The sequence below is a fragment of the Ranitomeya imitator genome, chromosome 2, assembly GCF_032444005.1.
Source record: "Ranitomeya imitator isolate aRanImi1 chromosome 2, aRanImi1.pri, whole genome shotgun sequence".
NCBI lineage: Eukaryota > Metazoa > Chordata > Amphibia > Anura > Dendrobatidae > Ranitomeya > Ranitomeya imitator.
In genome coordinates this window covers 496,967,885-496,986,601 of record NC_091283.1, presented here as the reverse complement: position 1 = coordinate 496,986,601, position 18,717 = coordinate 496,967,885, and the positions used below count along the sequence as shown (strand labels likewise).

At 40.0% G+C, this 18,717-nt stretch overlaps 1 protein-coding gene across 1 annotated transcript in view; it reads left to right on the top strand.

The window, feature by feature from the left end:
• Positions 1–10,029, top strand: part of LOC138664648 (vasoactive intestinal polypeptide receptor-like) — a 339,770-nt gene extending 329,741 nt beyond the window's left edge. The window contains exons 12-13 of the mRNA XM_069751535.1: positions 6,048–6,089; positions 9,654–10,029. Coding sequence (XP_069607636.1) covers positions 6,048–6,089; positions 9,654–9,746 — 135 coding nt within the window. The 3' untranslated portion in view covers positions 9,747–10,029. The remainder of the gene's footprint in view (positions 1–6,047; positions 6,090–9,653) is intronic.
• Positions 10,030–18,717: the final 8,688 nt, after the last annotated feature.

Genomic DNA, 18,717 nt, shown 5'->3' with positions numbered 1-18,717 from the left:
ACTTGTCCAATGCTGCCAGTGTGGGGTTTTCCCCTCACCTCTTTACTCTCTAGTTGATTGATAGGTCTCACTTTTGTATGTCCAAAGGGAGAGATCTGTTAATCACCTGGATCGATGTTTGGATAATTTGATAATACGGTTGTGGCAGTTCTAGACTAGTCTCGTCTCTTCCTATTGTCCCCACGTATGTTTCAGAGAAAGATATACTTACTGAAATCTTACAGCCATGCTGATTGATGCTGCTCATGCTTTGGGAAGTGTGAATGGATCAACAGGTTATCTTTAACTGTATATTTTCATGGGGTAGTGGTGTAAAATTCTGGGATGCCACTGGTAAACACAAGGGTTTAATCCTTGTGACTTTTCGGTTAAAATTTCTGGACACGCACAATTGGTACAGCAATGAGGAGCCACTGGGCTAAATTTTATATAAATTCTGCTCCTGGGCTGGTGGGGGAAAAACTAGTTTTTCGAGATGTACCTATTATCGGTGTAGAAAAGGTCATGCTATGTTCACGCTATATAGTCAACATTTTTGTGGTTTGGAAAAGTGATACTTGTGAATTTGCTAAATTTGTGGCAGAACTGAACATCAATGGCTTAGGTCTGTATTTCATTTTTTAAAGAAAAATTACCTTTTCATGATATCCCAATTCAAAATGAACCAGAGGGAAAATTGATCACTCAGACGTATAGAAAACTAACAGTATATAATTGGCTATTAAGATTGAAAAGTAGCTATCCAGTCTCCCTTAAAAAGGGCAACACCAAGGGCCAGTATTATACAATTTGGAGAAACTGTTCATGATATGATTCCTTTAAACAATATGTAGGGCACCTGAGGGTTAGTTTCCTAGAGAGAGGATATCCCATTAAAATTCTAAAAAGGTATTTGAAGAAGATATGACAAGAGAGGGAACCCAATTACTTACTCCAATCCCCGTAAACCCAGGGAAAAATTAGAAACTGTTTAATTACCACTAGGGTTGAGCGACCTTTACTTTTATAGGATCGGGTCGGGTTTCACGAAACCCGACTTTTTCAAAAGTCGGGTCGAGTGAAATCGGCCGATCCTATAAAAAAGTCGGGGTCGGGGTCGGCCGAAACCTGAAACCCAATGCAGTGCATTGGGTTTCCATGGTTCCCAGGGTCTGAAGGAGCGGAAACTCTCCTTCAGGCCCTGCGATCCATATTTTAGTGTAAAATAAAGAATTAAAATAAAAAATATCGCAATACTTACCCTCTGATGCGCCCTGGTACTAACCGGGAACCTTCCTTACTTAGAATCAGCCTTCCAGGACCTTGCGGTGACGTCGCGGTGACGTCGCGGCTTGTGATTGGCCGCGCGGCCGCCCATGTGATAGCTCGCGCGACCAATCACAGGCCGCGACGTCACCGCGACGTCACCGAAGGTCCTGGAAGGGCTGATTCTTAGGAAGGAAGGCAGCCGGAAAGAAGCAGGGGACGCGTCCGAGGGTGAGTATATTCCTATTAGGTATATACTCACCCTCGGACGCGCCCTGCTTCTTTCCGGCAGCCTTCCTCCCTAAGAATCAGCCCTTCCAGGACCTTCGGTGACGTCGCGGCTTGTGATTGGTCGCGCGAGCGGTCACATGGGCGACCGCGCGGCCAATCACAAGCCGCGACGTCACCGCGACGTCACCGCAAGGTCCTGGAAGGCTGATTCTAAGGAAAGAAGGTTCCCGGTTAGTACCAGGGCGCGTCAGAGGGTAAGTATTGCCATATTTTTTATTTTAATTCTTTATTTTACACTTAAATCTGAATTCCAATACCAATTCCCGATATAAACATATCGGGAATCGGTATTGGAATTCCGATTCTAGATTCAAAAGATCGCCGACTTCATGGCCGACCCCACACAGGGGTCGGGTCGGGTTTCATGAAACCCGACCTTGCCAAAAGTCGGCGACTTTTGAAAATTTTCGACCCGTTTCGCTCAACCCTAATTACCACCTTTAACAATGGGGCCTCAGAGGTAAGAGCAAGTTTACAAAAATATTGGCCTATTCTCCTAAAGGATAATGATATTGGAGAATCCATCACTCTATATGCAGCAGATGTATAGCATGCCTCTTTATTACAAGCAGCTTTGAAATAGAACACATCTCTGTGTTTGAAACACCTAGCTATTAGATCACCATGGATTGCTTGCAACAATGTTTTTAAACTTTTGGAAATAAAGTACATGTTTTTTCATCTAAGAAACTCGATTTTTTTCCTTTTCTTGGAAACATCTCATATGCCTGTGACAGTTTTAGGGTGGGACTGTTCCTTTTCTTTCTTTTCAATGTTCTTTTTATTGAAAGGTATTCCAAATAGACAGAAAAAAGAAAACATTTGTAATAACAAATAATAAGTAAGTAATTTAACTTTTTTAACAATAAACGATGGAGATGGAGCTCCTTTTTACAGAGTAATCAGCTCATTTGAGAATGATAGTAGAACCAGAGTCAAGGTCTCCATCAATAATTGTGTAGAATATAAAAATTCCTTAAAGTCTAATATAGTAGCAAAGAAGATTAAGAGATAGAGGGGAGAAAGAGAGGGTAGAAAGGGTTGAGAGTTTAGGGTAGAGGAGGGGGGGGGTGCATCGTAGGCCCTGTTATTTGGTTCGATCAGTCTTCAACTGCTGCCAGCTTGGTGGACGATCTGAATGTGACCCAAGGGAGCCAGATTCCCTCAAATTTAGGTTGAGAATGGTTAACCAAGGCTACCAGTTCAGCCATGTGGTATAATTGGTCTATTTTCTTCAGCATTTGTTGGTATGTCGGAACGTTCATGGTTTTCCAGAATGTAGGGATTAACAACTTGGCTGCAGCTAATATGTTTTGAGCTAGTATGGTGAGCCATGTGTATCTAGGTCACACAGGGAAATTTAAGAGCGCTATTTCTGGGGACAATTGTATCTTCTTCCCAGTCTCGTCTCTTATCAATTGTTCTATCATTGTCCAGAAACCACGAATCTCCGGACAGGACCACCAAAGGTGAAGGTATCCGCCCTCTCCTGATTCGCATCTCCAGCAGTTGTCGTGTGAACTCAATCTCCAGGCCCGAAGTTGCGTTTGTGAGATATACCATCTAGAAACTATCTTATAAGAATTTTCCTGGGTTTTAACGCAACTTGTAGGGCCATGTGAATATTTATAAATGTGCGTTACTTGCGCCTGCGTGAAGGTGCATCCTAAATCTTTTTCCCATCCTAAAATATATGCTCTCTTGAGATTTAGCTCGTCAAGTATAAGTGTTTGATAGATTATGGAGAGTATTTTAGTGGGTCTGGACGACTTAGCACACAGTGTTTCAAACGAGGTAGGCTTGCGTGTAGTATCCGAAAAATATTGCATTTTTTTCAGTGTTTCTTTAAGTGTTGAGTACTGCAGAAAATTAAGGCTTGTCAGATCAGGCCTTTCATGCAATTCTGTTAGTGTAAGAAGTGTTCCCTCACCTATCATTTGATCTATTGGGTAGCATTTAGCTCGGTTTCCAATTGTATGAGTTATGATATCAGAGAGGGTTAACAATGGTGAAGAGGGGGGTGATAGGATGCTGTATGTTTTCGACCATATTTTTATGAGTGTACGGGTAAGCGGATTAGGGTGTGGAGGAAATGGTCGCCCCCACCACAAAGGTCAAGGTCCTTTTCTTTCAGTATGATTGACTGACATGATTATTTTCTATTTTAACAAATGAGTATAGAACAGGTTAAAAAATGGTTAGTGTCCAGGTAAAATTGTAGTGCTACATATATATGTGTTTATGTAGACAGGAGAATATCTTGGATACTCATTAAAAGCTATATTTTGTAAGTTGCTTTCTGCTATAGGGTACCTTAAAATTTCTAGACACATGCAGATTACACAACAGAAGAGAAAAAAAGAAGTTCAGCACAGTGAAAAGAGTCTGTGCCATAACTAGCTAGCAAGTGGGGGTGAGTAGTAGTCGCTGTTAAGGGGTAGAGCCCTAGGGCTTACTAATGGCCATAGAGTAAGAAGATAAGAAGCCCCAGTCTTACTATCAGTTGGTGCAGTTTGTCCAAGATGAAGGCCAGCTCACCTGCATGAGAGTCATTAGAAGAGAGTGAGGATTATTACTTCAGAGGGGAGCATTGAGGTTTATTCTTGACTGCGAAAAGTGTATTCACCAAATAGGCAAGGATTAGCCACCCAAAAAGGGGAGAAAAGTGCCCACATCAGAGAAGACTGTAAATTAAGGCCTGAGTGTGAAGAGGAGTGCCACCACAGAGACACCCAGGGAACTAGTACAAGTGTGAGGGACTATGATACTGTAATTGTGAGAAGTTTTCTATAATTTCCAAAGATTATGCATAGCATAAGATATGAAATTTTGTTAGTCAATAACAAAAAAATGTCACAGACAAAGAAGAGATCTATGATGAAATTCAAGTTTTATTTAGAAATCATTTAAAAATGTATAATCATGTAAAAACAGGTATACCCCCAAAAAGTACAAACCAACTTATGGTAGTATAATGTAATTGATACAATGTAAAGAAATTCTATAGTTTATACATGCTAGTGCAATCAATTTTGCATATCAATTTGTCATTTGACCACCATTTATAAAATAATTCCAATACAGCTCTGTTCAAATACACCACCACCCCACCAATGACATCATTTCATATAGTATTGATAATATTTCATATAGTATTGATAATAAAACTATATTTATAGTTTACGAAAACTTGGCGGCTTCCATCCATCTGATGTCCACTTTTTTTTTGTCCATCACGCCTTTTAATGACCCTGGGTTCATTTCCTGAACCTTCATTTATAATGTAGTTTCTCTGGGGTGGGTAGTGCTACAGAGGTTCTCACCATTCAATAACAAAGACAATAGGTCCAATCAAAGGTGTTTAGAGTTATGTATGCCCTTGTTCAGAGCGTATATGTTCAAAATGATTTGGTATTCACCATGATTTGGAAATATTGAGAATGTTTTAAAGATTTGAAAGATTTTGCTAGATTTTTCTTTCACTTGTCACTAAATTATGATAAAGGAAGATGTGGATGAATATTTACTTGCAATGAATGGTGTAGTTAATTTAGGAGTTGTTACAGTTTTTTCTTGTTACGTTAAATCATAGACAAGGAAATTATAATATTACATCAATATCTGTTCAGTGATAGTCTAACTCTAAGCACCCCGTGCTGATCATTTGAATAGAGACCATGCATTTTGTTAGTGCAGCCCAAAATTGCTTATTTGAATTTGTTACATCCCTTAGAATATTATGGGTCAGATCCATCAAGACTGGCATAGCGCTATTTCCATTCTTTCTGGAGTACATGGCGCTGAATTCGTTAAGATGCACACACCATGTCATGAATTCAGCACGCCTCTTCTGTGGCATGTGCCTCGGTGCACCGCGCCACAAATTCTACATTTGTAAGGAGCTGGAGTAGCATTTCTGGGATAAAAATGCCAACATTTGCACAAGTTTTACGCAACCTCCAATTGCACAAAAAAACCTGACATTTCACAGCTTTTATGCCAGTTTTCTGACATAAAAACTTTGATGAATCGACCGACCCCCATATACACAGATACCTCTTTGTCCAGGTTTCTACTCACCTCTTCATAATCACAGATCAGGTTGTCTTGAAAACTCCTGGCCTGGCCCACATGAAAGGCATGTACATGTAGTAAATTTAAAGAAGGTTTTTTTTTTTGGTTATTAGCTTTTTACTAGTATGATTGAGAATGCTTTTTGTGTACATAATTGATCCCAAACATATTTACATATCATTATGTTTGAGGTTTTTATTAATAAATATAAAACTATAATTAATGACAGTGGCAGGGTATATATGCACTGATCATTTGAAATTTTCTGACTGCTTTTGTAAGGTGAAGAACTAAATTTTTATAATCCTTTTAAGCAATTTTGACTACATTTGAGTTGTAGAGCACGTAGGTTGGAGAAAGGTTGAACTTGATGGACATGTATCTATTTTATTTTCATATTTTCATATTACTAACGTTATTATTTTTTTCCTCCACAGGGTTTCATTGTGGCTTTATTATACTGCTTCCTTAATGGAGAGGTAAACATTGCTAAAATACCTATTTCATTTCAAATGTGTAATGACATTTATGACAATTTCATATTATAATGCTAAATAATATGTAGCTCTTTCATCATTCATAAACACGATAGGCAAAGTTGCATAAATTATATATTCATTGGATAGGCATGTAAAATAGAAGACCGTGCGGCGATCAGTTATCACCAAGGAGAGACCATATCTAACCATACATTTCTGATACAGTGGCAAATATAAGGGAATTGTAGTAAAACATGGTGACAATTTAAATGAATGGACAATTATATGATGCATTGGTGAGCAAGTATATGAAAGAATCTCTCCAGTCTGGATCACAGAGAAGCATCTCAACTGGAGACCACCTTTTAATTACATCCCATATGTTTCATGTGCTGTTATAGGTAATATTGACAACCACAAAAGTCGACAGATCTGCTGTCCACTAGGCCACTAGACTATGCTTAAAACACTGGCTTCTCCAGGAAGTGAAGATACACAGTATATTTATAGAGTTTGGTCTTGAACTAGAACCCGAACTTCCATGAGTCCGCTCATCCCTGCTCCTGATCCCTTCAGCTCGACACCACACCCCCTGCACTCTTTCAGGTCTACTGTTTTTGGTAATTCCAGCTAGAATTGCTACAGGGCCTACTACTAGATAGATCTTCATCCATTGCATTCTCCAATCTATGTTGAAAACAGCAACCATGATCATATTTCTGTCCAACTGCTACACTGATGTCTACACTCTAAACGTATCGCTCTTATCCATAAAGCTCGCCACAGTTATGCATCACCCTACATCTCCTTTATTATCTCTGTCTATACCCTACCATCCTTTCCATTTCACTCATGACGTAAGACTAACATCCTCTAGAATATGAAACTCCCACTCCCATCTCCAGGTCTTCTCTTGAGCTGCACCAAATTTCTGGAATTAACTACTTCAGTTAATTCCCAGTATCCACAATTTTAAGTGTGCCCTAAAAAGACATTTCTTTAGACTGGCCTATCACCTCACTTCACTAGTGTAACTATTCTTTGTTTTTTCTTTGACACACTTATTAGCAGTTTTTATCTGAACGTTTATAGATGCTGGTTGGTGATCGGTTCATGCAACGCTATTTGAATACCCCTATTTATTATATAGATGACTGGATCATACATGATAAGCATTTTGTTTTTACCATTTGTGTCCCTCTTATTTCCTTAGATTGTAAGCTTGCATGCAGGGTCCTCAATCCTCTTGCCATGTGTTCAACTATGTGTTACACTGTAATGTCTTATCTTATTTGTACATGTCCCCTTTTAATTGTAAAGTGCTGTGGAAATGAAAAAAAAATCTTAGCATTATTCCCCTCTAGGAGGGATGTGCTACACATTTGGCACTGTTTCCCTGCAATTATCTTGCAATGGCACTGTCCAGCGCTTATATTATGCTGTTCCTCCAACTGTCCCACTGAGTGAGTAATACCATAATTGCCTCGGGTTCATGCACTTGACATGGCACTCTAATCCTTTTCACTTCCACTGTCTAAGGTGGCCACTCCTGGTGACCACTATCATTATTATTATTATTATTTATTGTTATAGCGCCATTTATTCCATGGCGCTTTACATGTAAGGAGGGGTATACATAATAAAAACAAGTACAATAATCTTAAACAATACAAGTCATAACTGGTACAGGAGGAGAGAGGACCCTGCCCGCGAAGGCTCACAATCTACAAGATGATTATCTTTGACCTCTTAAAAGGGCCACACCATTCCGTTATGTCATGTAATTTAGGCTGGTTTCACATTTGCGTTTTTTTTGGTGCGTTTTTGCGGTAAAAAACGCAAAAAAACGCATGGTGAAAAAACGCATGTAAACGCGTGCAAACGTTGCGTTTTTTTTACGCATGCGTTTTTGCATGTGGTGAAAAAAACGCGGCGTTTTGACGTGTTTACATGCGTTTTTTCATGCGTTTGCGTTTTTTAAACGCATGCTGAGAAATGTGTGACAGCTGCCAATCATCAAAATAAAGTAAAAAACCCACTATAAACAGAAATAGTTAGGGTTAGGGTTAGGGGTAGGGTTAGGGGTAGGGATCATAACCCTAACCCTAAAGGGATCCTAACCCTAACCCTACCGCTAACCCTAACCCTAAGGGATCCTAACCCTACCCCTAACCCTAACCCTAACTCTAACCCTAAGGGTTCCTAACCCTAACCCTACCCCTAACCCTACCCCTAACCCTAAGGGATCCTAACCCTAACCCTACCCCTAACCCTACCTCTAACCCTAAGGGATCCTAACCCTAACCCTACCCCTAACCCTACCTCTAACCCTAAGGGATCCTAACCCTAACCCTACCCCTAACCCTACCCCTAACCCTAAGGGATCCTAACCCTAACCCTACCCCTAACCCTACCCCTAACCCTACCTCTAACCCTAAGGGATCCTAACCCTACCCATAACCCTACCCCTAACCCTAACCCTAAGGGATCCTAACCCTAACCCTACCCCTAACCCTACCCCTAACCCTAACCCTAAGGGATCCTAACCCTACCCCTAACCCTACCCCTAACCCTACCTCTAACCCTAAGGGATCCTAACCCTAACCTTACCCCTAACCCTACCCCTAACCCTAACCCTAAGGGATCCTAACCCTAACCCTACCCCTAACCCTACCTCTAACCCTAAGGGATCCTAACCCTACCCCTAACCCTACCCCTAACCCTAACCCTAAAGGGATTAGGGTTAGGGGTAGGGTTAGGGGTAGGGTTATGGTTAGGATCCCTTAGGGTTAGGGTTAGGGGTAGGTTTTAGGGTTAGGGGTAGGGTTAGGGTTAGGGGTAGGGTTAGGGGTAGGGTTAGGGGTAGGGTTAGGGTTAGAATCCCTTAGGGTTAGGGTTAGGGGTAGGGTTAGGGGTAGGGGTAGGGTTAGGGGTAGGGTTAGGATCCCTTAGGGTTAGGGGTAGGGTTAGGGGTAGGGTTAGGGGTAGGGTTAGAGTTAGGATCCCTTTATCACCTTTATGTTGGGGGTGGCATATCAGTGTGTTTTCTGTTTTTTTAATAGAAAAACGCATGCGTTTTTAACGCAAAAAAATGCATGCACAAAAAAACGCATGCGTCCCCATTGACTCCAATGTATTTTTTGACCCCAAAAAAACGCATGAAAACGCATGCGTTTTTTTTGGTCCAAAAAACGCCTCTCAAAAATACTACAAGTTGCATTTCTGAAAATGAACGCATGCAGTAAAAAAACGCATGCGTTCAAAAACGCATGCAAACGCGTACACCAAAAAACGCATGCGTTTTCAATGTTAAATATAGGAAAAAAACGCTGCAGACAAAAACGCAAGTGTGAAACCACCCTTAGATAAGAGGCTGCCAGACAAATTTGAAACTAGTTATCAGGTAAAATCCAACCTGCCCCTCCAAGCTTACCTTGATACTCTGAAATGTGTTCTCTTGCCTAAAATTTTAACAAATATTAATATTACAAGTCATCTGTCATTCCAAAATGTCTTCAAAATGTCTTCTTACCATGTTCCTATTTTTATCTACATTTCTTTCAGGTACAGGCTGAGATTCAGCGACACTGGGGCAAGTGGCAAACTTCACTGGAAAGCAATGTGTTTAATCTGGTAACTCAGGACTTTACAGCATGATATCACTTTCTGCAATCAAGTTGCACATGTACGGTTGACCACTGTTAAATTCAAGAAGTCTGGATGCTAATGTCTGGAACTGTGGCAACAAATAATGGATGTGTGTATTGTTTTGTTGTAGATATTAATACACAGAGAACATTATCTATACAGATCAGTTACATGGCATGCAAATAATATTTAACATGTATATTAATATGCATAGATATCTTTATATGTATATGTGATGTAACCAGATGAACTAAGGTTTCAGGGTATAATAAAGTTGAAGACTATTTTGATGTACAAAATGTGGTCTGGTTGTTGGGCAGTGGTCAGCAATACTGTCCTGCAACATTGAGGTATTAGGGTAACCCATAGTTCTCAACCGTGGGCAGCACGGTGGCTCAGTGGTTAGCACAACAGCCTTGCAGCGCTGGGGTCCTGGGTTCTAATCCCACCCAGGACAACATCTGCAAAGAGTTTGTATGTTCTCTCCGTGTTTGCGTGGGTTTCCTCCGGGTTCTCCAGTTTCCTCCCACACTCCAAAGACATACTGATAGGGAATCTAGATTGTGAGCCCCATCGGGGACAGTGATAATGTGTGCAAACTGTAAAGCGCTGCGGAATATGTTAGCGCTATATAAAAATAAAGATTATTATTATTATTAACTGTCTCTCATACTGTGGGACTGTCCTGATTTTGAGGCTGTGCCCCACAGTCCCGCACGGTACTCTACTTGTCCCGCACAGCTAGCAGGAGAAGCAGCTGACACACCCCTTGTATTAGGCCACGCCCCCTCAGTATATTCTTCTTCCGGGACAGTGGTTCAGAGAGGGAGAGAGGACATTCTGAGGTACGTGTGTGTGTTGCACACATACATGCAGCTGGCCCTGCTCTAAGGAGTATTTGTTCTTGTACCCTTTTTTACCACTCAAACCCTACCCAACCCCCTCCCATTCCCCTAGGTTTAGGCCCCTTCCATTACATTCAAATTCCCCCATATTCCCCATGAAAAGTGCATCAGAGAGGTGTAACTTAGGACTTATGAATTAATATTTGCCCGGCCTGACTGGCAGCTCCTACCCTGTATGTTAGTGGGGGTTTCCCTGCCCTTTACACTGTAGCAGTGAGATGTCTTCTCTATGACACCGCACACTTCATGTCACTAGAGTGGAGGTATGGGAAGGGGATGTTACCACTAATAGAAGGCTGGTCTTCTGGGGAATCCCTGTTGTGATTGAACATGAGCCAAACATGCAGGAGACCCGGTGGGGAAATGACATCAGACCCTGAGGGTGTTTCAAGTAGTGAGATATGGTATTTAAAACCCACAGAGCACAGAATCAGTGCTATAGGTATCGCCTTTTCCAAGTTGTGCAGAACTCTGTGGATATGAGTCCCTGATCATAGGGATACCCTTGTATATTTAAAAAAAATTGATTCCCCAAAGATTTCACTTTAGTTCTAAATTTTGAACCCTAATATCTCTATATATTCCCATTCTCTTGATGAGTCCACTTTGACCGGTGGACAAAACATGTTGGGAGGGAACTGAGGGACATTCTCTAGGACAGGACCACGCTTGGGGACTGTCCTTGTAAGGACAGAAGACCAGCACAGGGCACAACAGTGCAGCTAATGCAGCATACTCCTTCCTCCGTTTTCGCTAGTGGAAAAATGGCTTACTCCAGGACATCGAAGGGGTGAGACCAGACATTTTATTATCTGCACTGTTATTGTTTTTATGCACTTTCTTTGTGGCATTGTTTACATACAGTTAGGTCCATATATATTTGGACAGAGACAACATTTTTCTAATTTTGGTTATAAACATCACCACAATGAATTTTAAACAAAACAATTCAGATGCAGTTGAAGTTCAGACTTTCAGCTTTCATTTGAGGGTATCCACATTAAAATTGGAAGAAGGGTTTAGGAGTTTCAGCTCCTTAACATGTGCCACCCGGTTTTTAAAGGGACCAAAAGTAATTGGACAGATTGAATAATTTTAAATAAAATGTTCATTTCTAGTACTTGGTTGAAAACCCTTTGTTGGCAATGACTGCCTGAAATCTTGAACACAAGGACATCACCAGACGCTGTGTTTCCTCATTTTTGACGCTCTGCCAGGCCTTCACTGCGGTGGTTTTCAGTTGCTGTTTGTTTGTGGGCCTTTCTGTCTGAAGTTTTATTCTTTAACAAGTGAAATGCATGCTCAATTGGGTGGAGATCAGGTGACTGACTTGGCCAATCAAGAATATTGCACTTCTTTGCTTTAATAAACTCCTGGGTTGCTTTGGCTTTATGTTTTGGGTCATTGTCCATCTGTAGTATGAAATGATGACCAATCAGTTTGGCTGCATTTGGCTAGATCTGAGCACACAGTATGTCTCTGAATACCTCAGAATTCATTCGGCTGCTTCTGTCCCGGGTTACATCAACAATAAACACTAGTGACCCAGTGCCACCAGCAGCCATGCATGCCCAAGCCATCACACTGCCTCCACCGTGTTTTACAGATGATGTGGTATGCTTTGGATCATGAGCTGTACCACGCCTTCACCATACTTTTCTCTTTCCATCATTCTGGTAGAGGTTAATCTTGGTTTCATCTGTCCAAAGAATGTTCTTCCAGAACTGTGCTGGCTTTTTTAGATGTTTTTTAGCAAAGTCCAGTCTAGCCTTTTTATTCTTGATGCTTATGAGTGGCTTGCACCGTTCAGTGAACCCTCTGTATTTACTTTCATGCAGTCTTCTCTTTATGGTAGATTTAGATATTGATACGCTGACCCCCTGGAGAGTGTTGTTCACTTGGTTGGCTGTTGTGAAGGGATTTCTCTTCACCATGGAGATTATTCTGCGATCATCCACCACTGTTGCCTTCCGTGGGCGCCCAGGTCTTTTTGCATTGATGAGTTCCCCAGTGTTTTCTTTCTTTCTCAGTATGTATCAAACTGTAGATTTTGCCATTCCTAATATTGTAGCAAATTATCGGATGGGTTTTTTCTGTTTTCGCAGCTTAAGGATGGCTTGTTTCACCTGCATGGAGAGCTCCTTTGACCTCATGTTTACTTCACAGCAAAACCTTCCAAATGCAAGCACCACACCTCAAATCAACTCCAAACCTTTTATCTGCTTAATTGAGAATGAAATAACGAAGGGATTGCCCACACGTGTCCATGAAATAGCCTTGGAGTCAATTGTCCAATTACTTTTGGTCCCTTTAAAAACAGGATGGCACGTGTTAAGGAGCTGATACTCCTAAACCCTTCATCCAATTTTAATGTGGATATCCTCAAATGAAAGCTGAAAGTCTGAACTTCAACTGCATCTGAATTGTTTTGTTTAAAATTCATTGTGGTAATGTCTATAAGTATAACCAAAATTAGAAAAATGTTGTCTCTGTCCAAATATATATGGACCTAACTGTATGTTGTTCTCCTGATTTTAATTGATTACACATTAAAAGTTAGGTATTATCCTATTAATAATGATCCTTGCGGCTATCTACCTTACTGATACAATCGTCCTTGCTGTATTGAAAAACCTATAGTGCCAAAATGCTTACTATAAGCATTGATGAATTCATTGAGGGCTTTTTTTTAACTTGTGCTACCTGCCACATATGGGATATTGGCATACTCCAGAAATTGCATAAAAAATTGTGGGTCATGTTCTATTATCCCTTGTTAAAATGAAAAATTTGGGACTAGACCAACAGACTTGCTATGTGCCCAAACAGTGGTGTCCGACCACACATGAGATCTTGTCATGTTTGATTGAAATAGTGGGGTCTATTTTTTCATATTCCCCTTTTAAAAATGGAAAACGTAAACAAAAACCATATTTTATTATAAAAAAAAATACATTTTTCAGTTTTGCCACTTTAGTCTTTTTTCACTTTTATGTTTATTCCTGTGAAACATTTGAAGGGCTAAAATAATTTCCTGAATGGGGTTTTACATTTTATAAGGTGTGCAGTATATAAAATGGAGTATTTTTTGGTGGTGTTCTGACATTTAGACCCATGAAAGTCTTTTTATAAAAATCTATATTTTTTAGGGACCACTTCACATGTGAAATTTTGTTTAAAACATGAAAACTTAATGCTAAACTTTTAAACTTTCTAGCATCCTGACAAAAAAAGAGACATTTCAAAACATGGTTAATGTAAAATCGGCATATGATCAATGTTATTTTTGCGTGGTTTGACTTTTTTTTAATGACATAAAATTTCTAAATGTAAAAATTGGAAATTTTTTCTAAGTCCTTCATCACATTTTAGCAAATTTTCTAAATAAATGCAAATTATATCAATCTAAATCTAACACTAACAAAAAGTACAATATTTCATTGAAAATAGCATTCTCAGTATCATTAGGATTTGTAGAATCATTTACCACATAAAGTGACATGACTCTCACCAGAGATTCCTGTCTAAAACAAATTATTGACATTCTCAAAACTGCAAAGATTTTAGTCTGAGGTAGTGATTTTCAACAGACTTATGATATCGACAACCAATTCATGCTACAGAACTTTGTGTATGACTAAGTTATAGACATATTAGCCTTACTGTATAATGGGGGGGAGGTCCCTATCCCAGATCCTATCACTATGATGTCCATATGATGTAAGCGGGTATATGGAAAGAGCTGCTTCAAGATACACCTTTTGCTTATGATATAGTTAAAGTTTAAGTATTTACGAGCACAACTTATAGTTAATTCTGTTACTGTTAAAAGTCATCACTATAGATGAGTGAACTTCGCAAAATTTGTTTTGGATTCATTTAATCTGATTTGGTAAAAAAGTTAGGGTACCGTCACATTTAGCGACGCTGCAGCGATCTAGACAACGATCCCGATCGCTGCAGCGTCGCTGTGTGATCGCTGGAGAGCTGTCACACAGACAGCTCTCTAGCGACCAACGATGCCGAGGTCCCTGGGTGACCAGGGTAAACATCGGGTTACTAAGCACAGGGCTGCGCTTAGTAACCCGATGTTTACCCTGGTTACCAGCGTAAACGTAAAAAAACAAAAACACTACATACTTACATTCCAGTGTCTGTCCCCCGGCGCTCTGCTTCTCTGCACTGTGTAAGTGCCGGCCGGAAAGCAGAGCGGTGACGTCACCGCTGTGCTTTCCGGCTGGCGCTCACTGTCAGTGCAGAGAAGCACAGCGCCGGGGGACAGACACCGGAATGTAAGTATGTAGTGTTTTTTTTTTTTACATTTACACTGGTAACCAGGGTAAACATCGGGTTACTAAGCGCGGCCCTGCGCTTAGTAACCCGATGTTTACCCTGGTTACCAGTGAAGACATCGCTGAATCGGCGTCACACACGCCGATTCAGCGATGTCTGCGGGAGTCCAGCGACGAAATAAAGTTCTGGACTTTCTGCACCGACCAACGATGGCACAGCAGGATCCTGATCGCTGCTGCGTGTCAAACTCAACTATATCGCTAGCCAGGACGCTGCAACGTCACGGATTGCTAGCGATATCGTTCAGTGTGACGGTACCTTTACTCAGATAGAATCGAAAGTGCTCCAAAGCCTCCAATTGCCCTGAAAAGACATCATCATGTATGACACTTTGAGGTTATCTAGGACTGTATCCTAATCCTTTCAAACTTTTTTTTTCACAATGACAGCATTTGTAATGTTAAAGTGACATCAACATACAGGTGCTTCTCAAAAATTCTTCTTATTATTCTTCAATACAAAAAGTGAAGTCATCAGTCTTCCCCATGATTGTGGAGCCTACTAAAACAGACTAAGGGACCTTTTCAAAAGCTTAGGAAGTCTTTGCAGGTGTTTTTTTTGTTGTTAATTTTTCTAATTTACTGGGATAATGACTTATGGGTTTTTATTGGCTGTATGCCATAATCATTAACATTAACAGAAATAAACACTTGAAATAGATCACTCTGTTTGTAATGACTCTATATAATATATGAGTTTCACCTTTTGTATTGAAGAACTGAAATAAATTAACTTTTTGATGATATTCTAATTTTGTGAGAAGCACCTGTATATGGCTATTGGCAAACGGATGGTAATCACCGGTACTAAACAGCCTGGTTCTTGAAACTCAGCAATAGCATACTTTTCAGAGAATTTAAAAAATGTAACACCCATAGTATGTTGAAGCAAGAACTAGTCCTACAACTCAGCTGCGAAGAATGGCAAAAAGCTATAATTTAATACATAAAGCTGTTAAATGTAACTCACATTTAGTGCACATTATGGAAACCATATTGAGATAACATCTTACCAAAGACAAATTGCAACATCTGTATTCAGGACAGTAAAACTTATGTTGTAGAGAGTCTAGAGTTGAGCGAATATGTTCAGGTTCCCTCTTATTCGGCAAGAGGCAGAGGGAACCCGGCTTCCTGGATCGCGCCGGCAAATCAGCTGATCGGCGCCGCAGCTGCATGTGTCGCGGCTGTGTCACAGTCACGACACATACATGGAGAGCCCAACAAATAGGCTCTCCATGCATGTGCCGTGACTGTGACACAGCTGTGACACATGCAGCTGCGATGCCAATCAGCTGATTGGCTGGCACGCTCCAGGAATCCGGGTTTCCTCTGCAGCTTATTTGGCAAACGCTATAGCTTGCCGAATAAGAGGGAACCTGAGCAAATTTGCTCATCTCTAGTAGAGACTGTAAGGGTAGTGGTACACGACCTCATGTTCTATGGCACTGTCCAAGAGTATATTTATATTTGAAAAGCGTAAGTTATTTGACATATACTACAATACACACAAAAATGAATTAACCCCTCAATTAGCATAGCTATTCATTACGTCATGTTATTCCTACACAACTCTTTTGAAGTATTGGATGAGCCCCTCTGTTCTGCTTTTAGATATTATTTCTTCTGTAAATAATTCTTGCACACTTGAAAAAACAATTGCTTATGTTATCTTCTCATAAAAAAAATCTAAAATATTTAGGGGCCATGGATCAATAGCTCTTCTGCTCAACAAAGATGCCAACTTGACTTTTTCTGGACAGCTTATCAAAAAATCACAAACGGACAATATTTTTTATGGACAAATCAGAAAACCATAATAAATTATTATAAGTCATATTTGTCGACAGCCTATAATTCTGATATGAAGACAACATCTGCATTCACTGTAAGCTGTGAAATGATGATAATTAGTCTAAATAATCTGTGTAAGCTTCTTCAGCTTAAAAAAAAATCACGGACACTTTCACATTTTTTTACAAATAGATCAAAGAAGTACCCTATTTTTATGGTCTGTCCTAGAATTTTTGGATAGTTGGCAACCTTGATGCTTGATACCATGATACCCTAGATTAATGTGACCAGATATTATCTGCTCTATTATATATCTCACCTGGAAACTGTTATAATTATTCAAACTGTTTTATCTAATGATGATAAACTTATTTGTACTTAAGTCTAGAGCAGGAAAAAATGTCTGTATTAGATATCAGTTGACTGTTCTTTTTTATTTTTAAGAAAATGTAATAAAAGCTATTGAACCCTAATAATGACAAAACACCAACGTATTTATTTGTATTATTTTTTATTTTTAAAAGTAATGTATTAACATTTGGAAACATAACATAATTCATCTATTCTTTTATGAAATAATGCACCTACCAGAGATCACAGCTAACTGGGGCCTACATGGGTTACTAATGACTGTGCTGCTACTTGCACTGCAGCCTTCCATAGTCTTATGCCTCATTCACATGACTGCTTAAATACACACCTGAAAAAATGTTAGCGGTGTCAATTAGGGATGATCGAATAGCTTTGGATAACTCCTTATCCGAATAGCTATAGCGCTTATCGAATGGCTGCATCGGGAACCTGGATACCTGGAGCGCTCCCGATAATCAGCTGATCGGCGCCGCAGCAGCAAGTGTCACAGCTGTTTCACTGTTGCAACACCTGCACGGAGAGCCCAAGAAACAACAAAATGGTTCATTTCCATTCTTTATTTTGCCAGCCATTTTTTAATGAAACTCCTGTGATTGTTATCGAGTTCCGCACATTGCTAAATTGTTGCTGACTAAACTAAAATAAGTAAGCAGTGGTGTGGTGTTTATATGCTAGTATGTTGTAGTTTGACATAGAAGATACAGCAATATTGGGTGCAGCAAAAGGAAAACATGGCACGAGGCAAAAATTAGTACTGTGCAGGAGCAGACTAATAGAGGAAATGAGTCTGTATAATATATGTACAGCACATGGATGGCATCTGTGTGTCATCTGTGTGCTGTCCTTGTGCTGTACGTGTTCCACATTGCAAAGTATAGAAGAAGCTTTGGAACTGATTTTTCTTAAGCCACACCGGAAAAAAACATACGTGACACTGATAACACACTGATGGCACACTTATCCAAACCACTGATGACATTGGCACTGTTTCTTCTGGTACCGGTATTATATGGACGTGTGAAGAGGGCCTAACAGTATTAACAATTCCTATCTCTCTCCCTCTCTTGCAATTACCTATAATAACATTTCTATTCTCTTCCCTTCACACGCTATTCTTCACAATGTGTATTTTATCTGTCTCTCTGACTGCGCACTAAAGGTACTATTTCTTATCCATGTTACTGTAAAAGTCAGAAGGACGGTAAAACCTAAGATTTACCGGTCAATCTGGACACTAAACGAGGCTGTTGGTAAAAGCTCAAAATGAAAAGTAAAATTGGACTTTTACCGGTGAAGTCTTGGTAAATGTTAACATTTCTCAACAGCATTGGTAAAAGTCAGATGTATTCCATATAAACGAACGATTTTGGACTTTAACCTGGGCGAATTGGTAAATCTTTACATTTACCAGCATGTGTTGGTAAAAGTAACTTTGAGTCACAGAATTCTGACTCTGACCAGCAGATGATGGTGGTAAAAGTTAACTAAACGCAATTTCCGACTCTGATGAAGGCCTTAATCGTTAGAAATATTTTTATTCTTCAAAATGCAAATGCA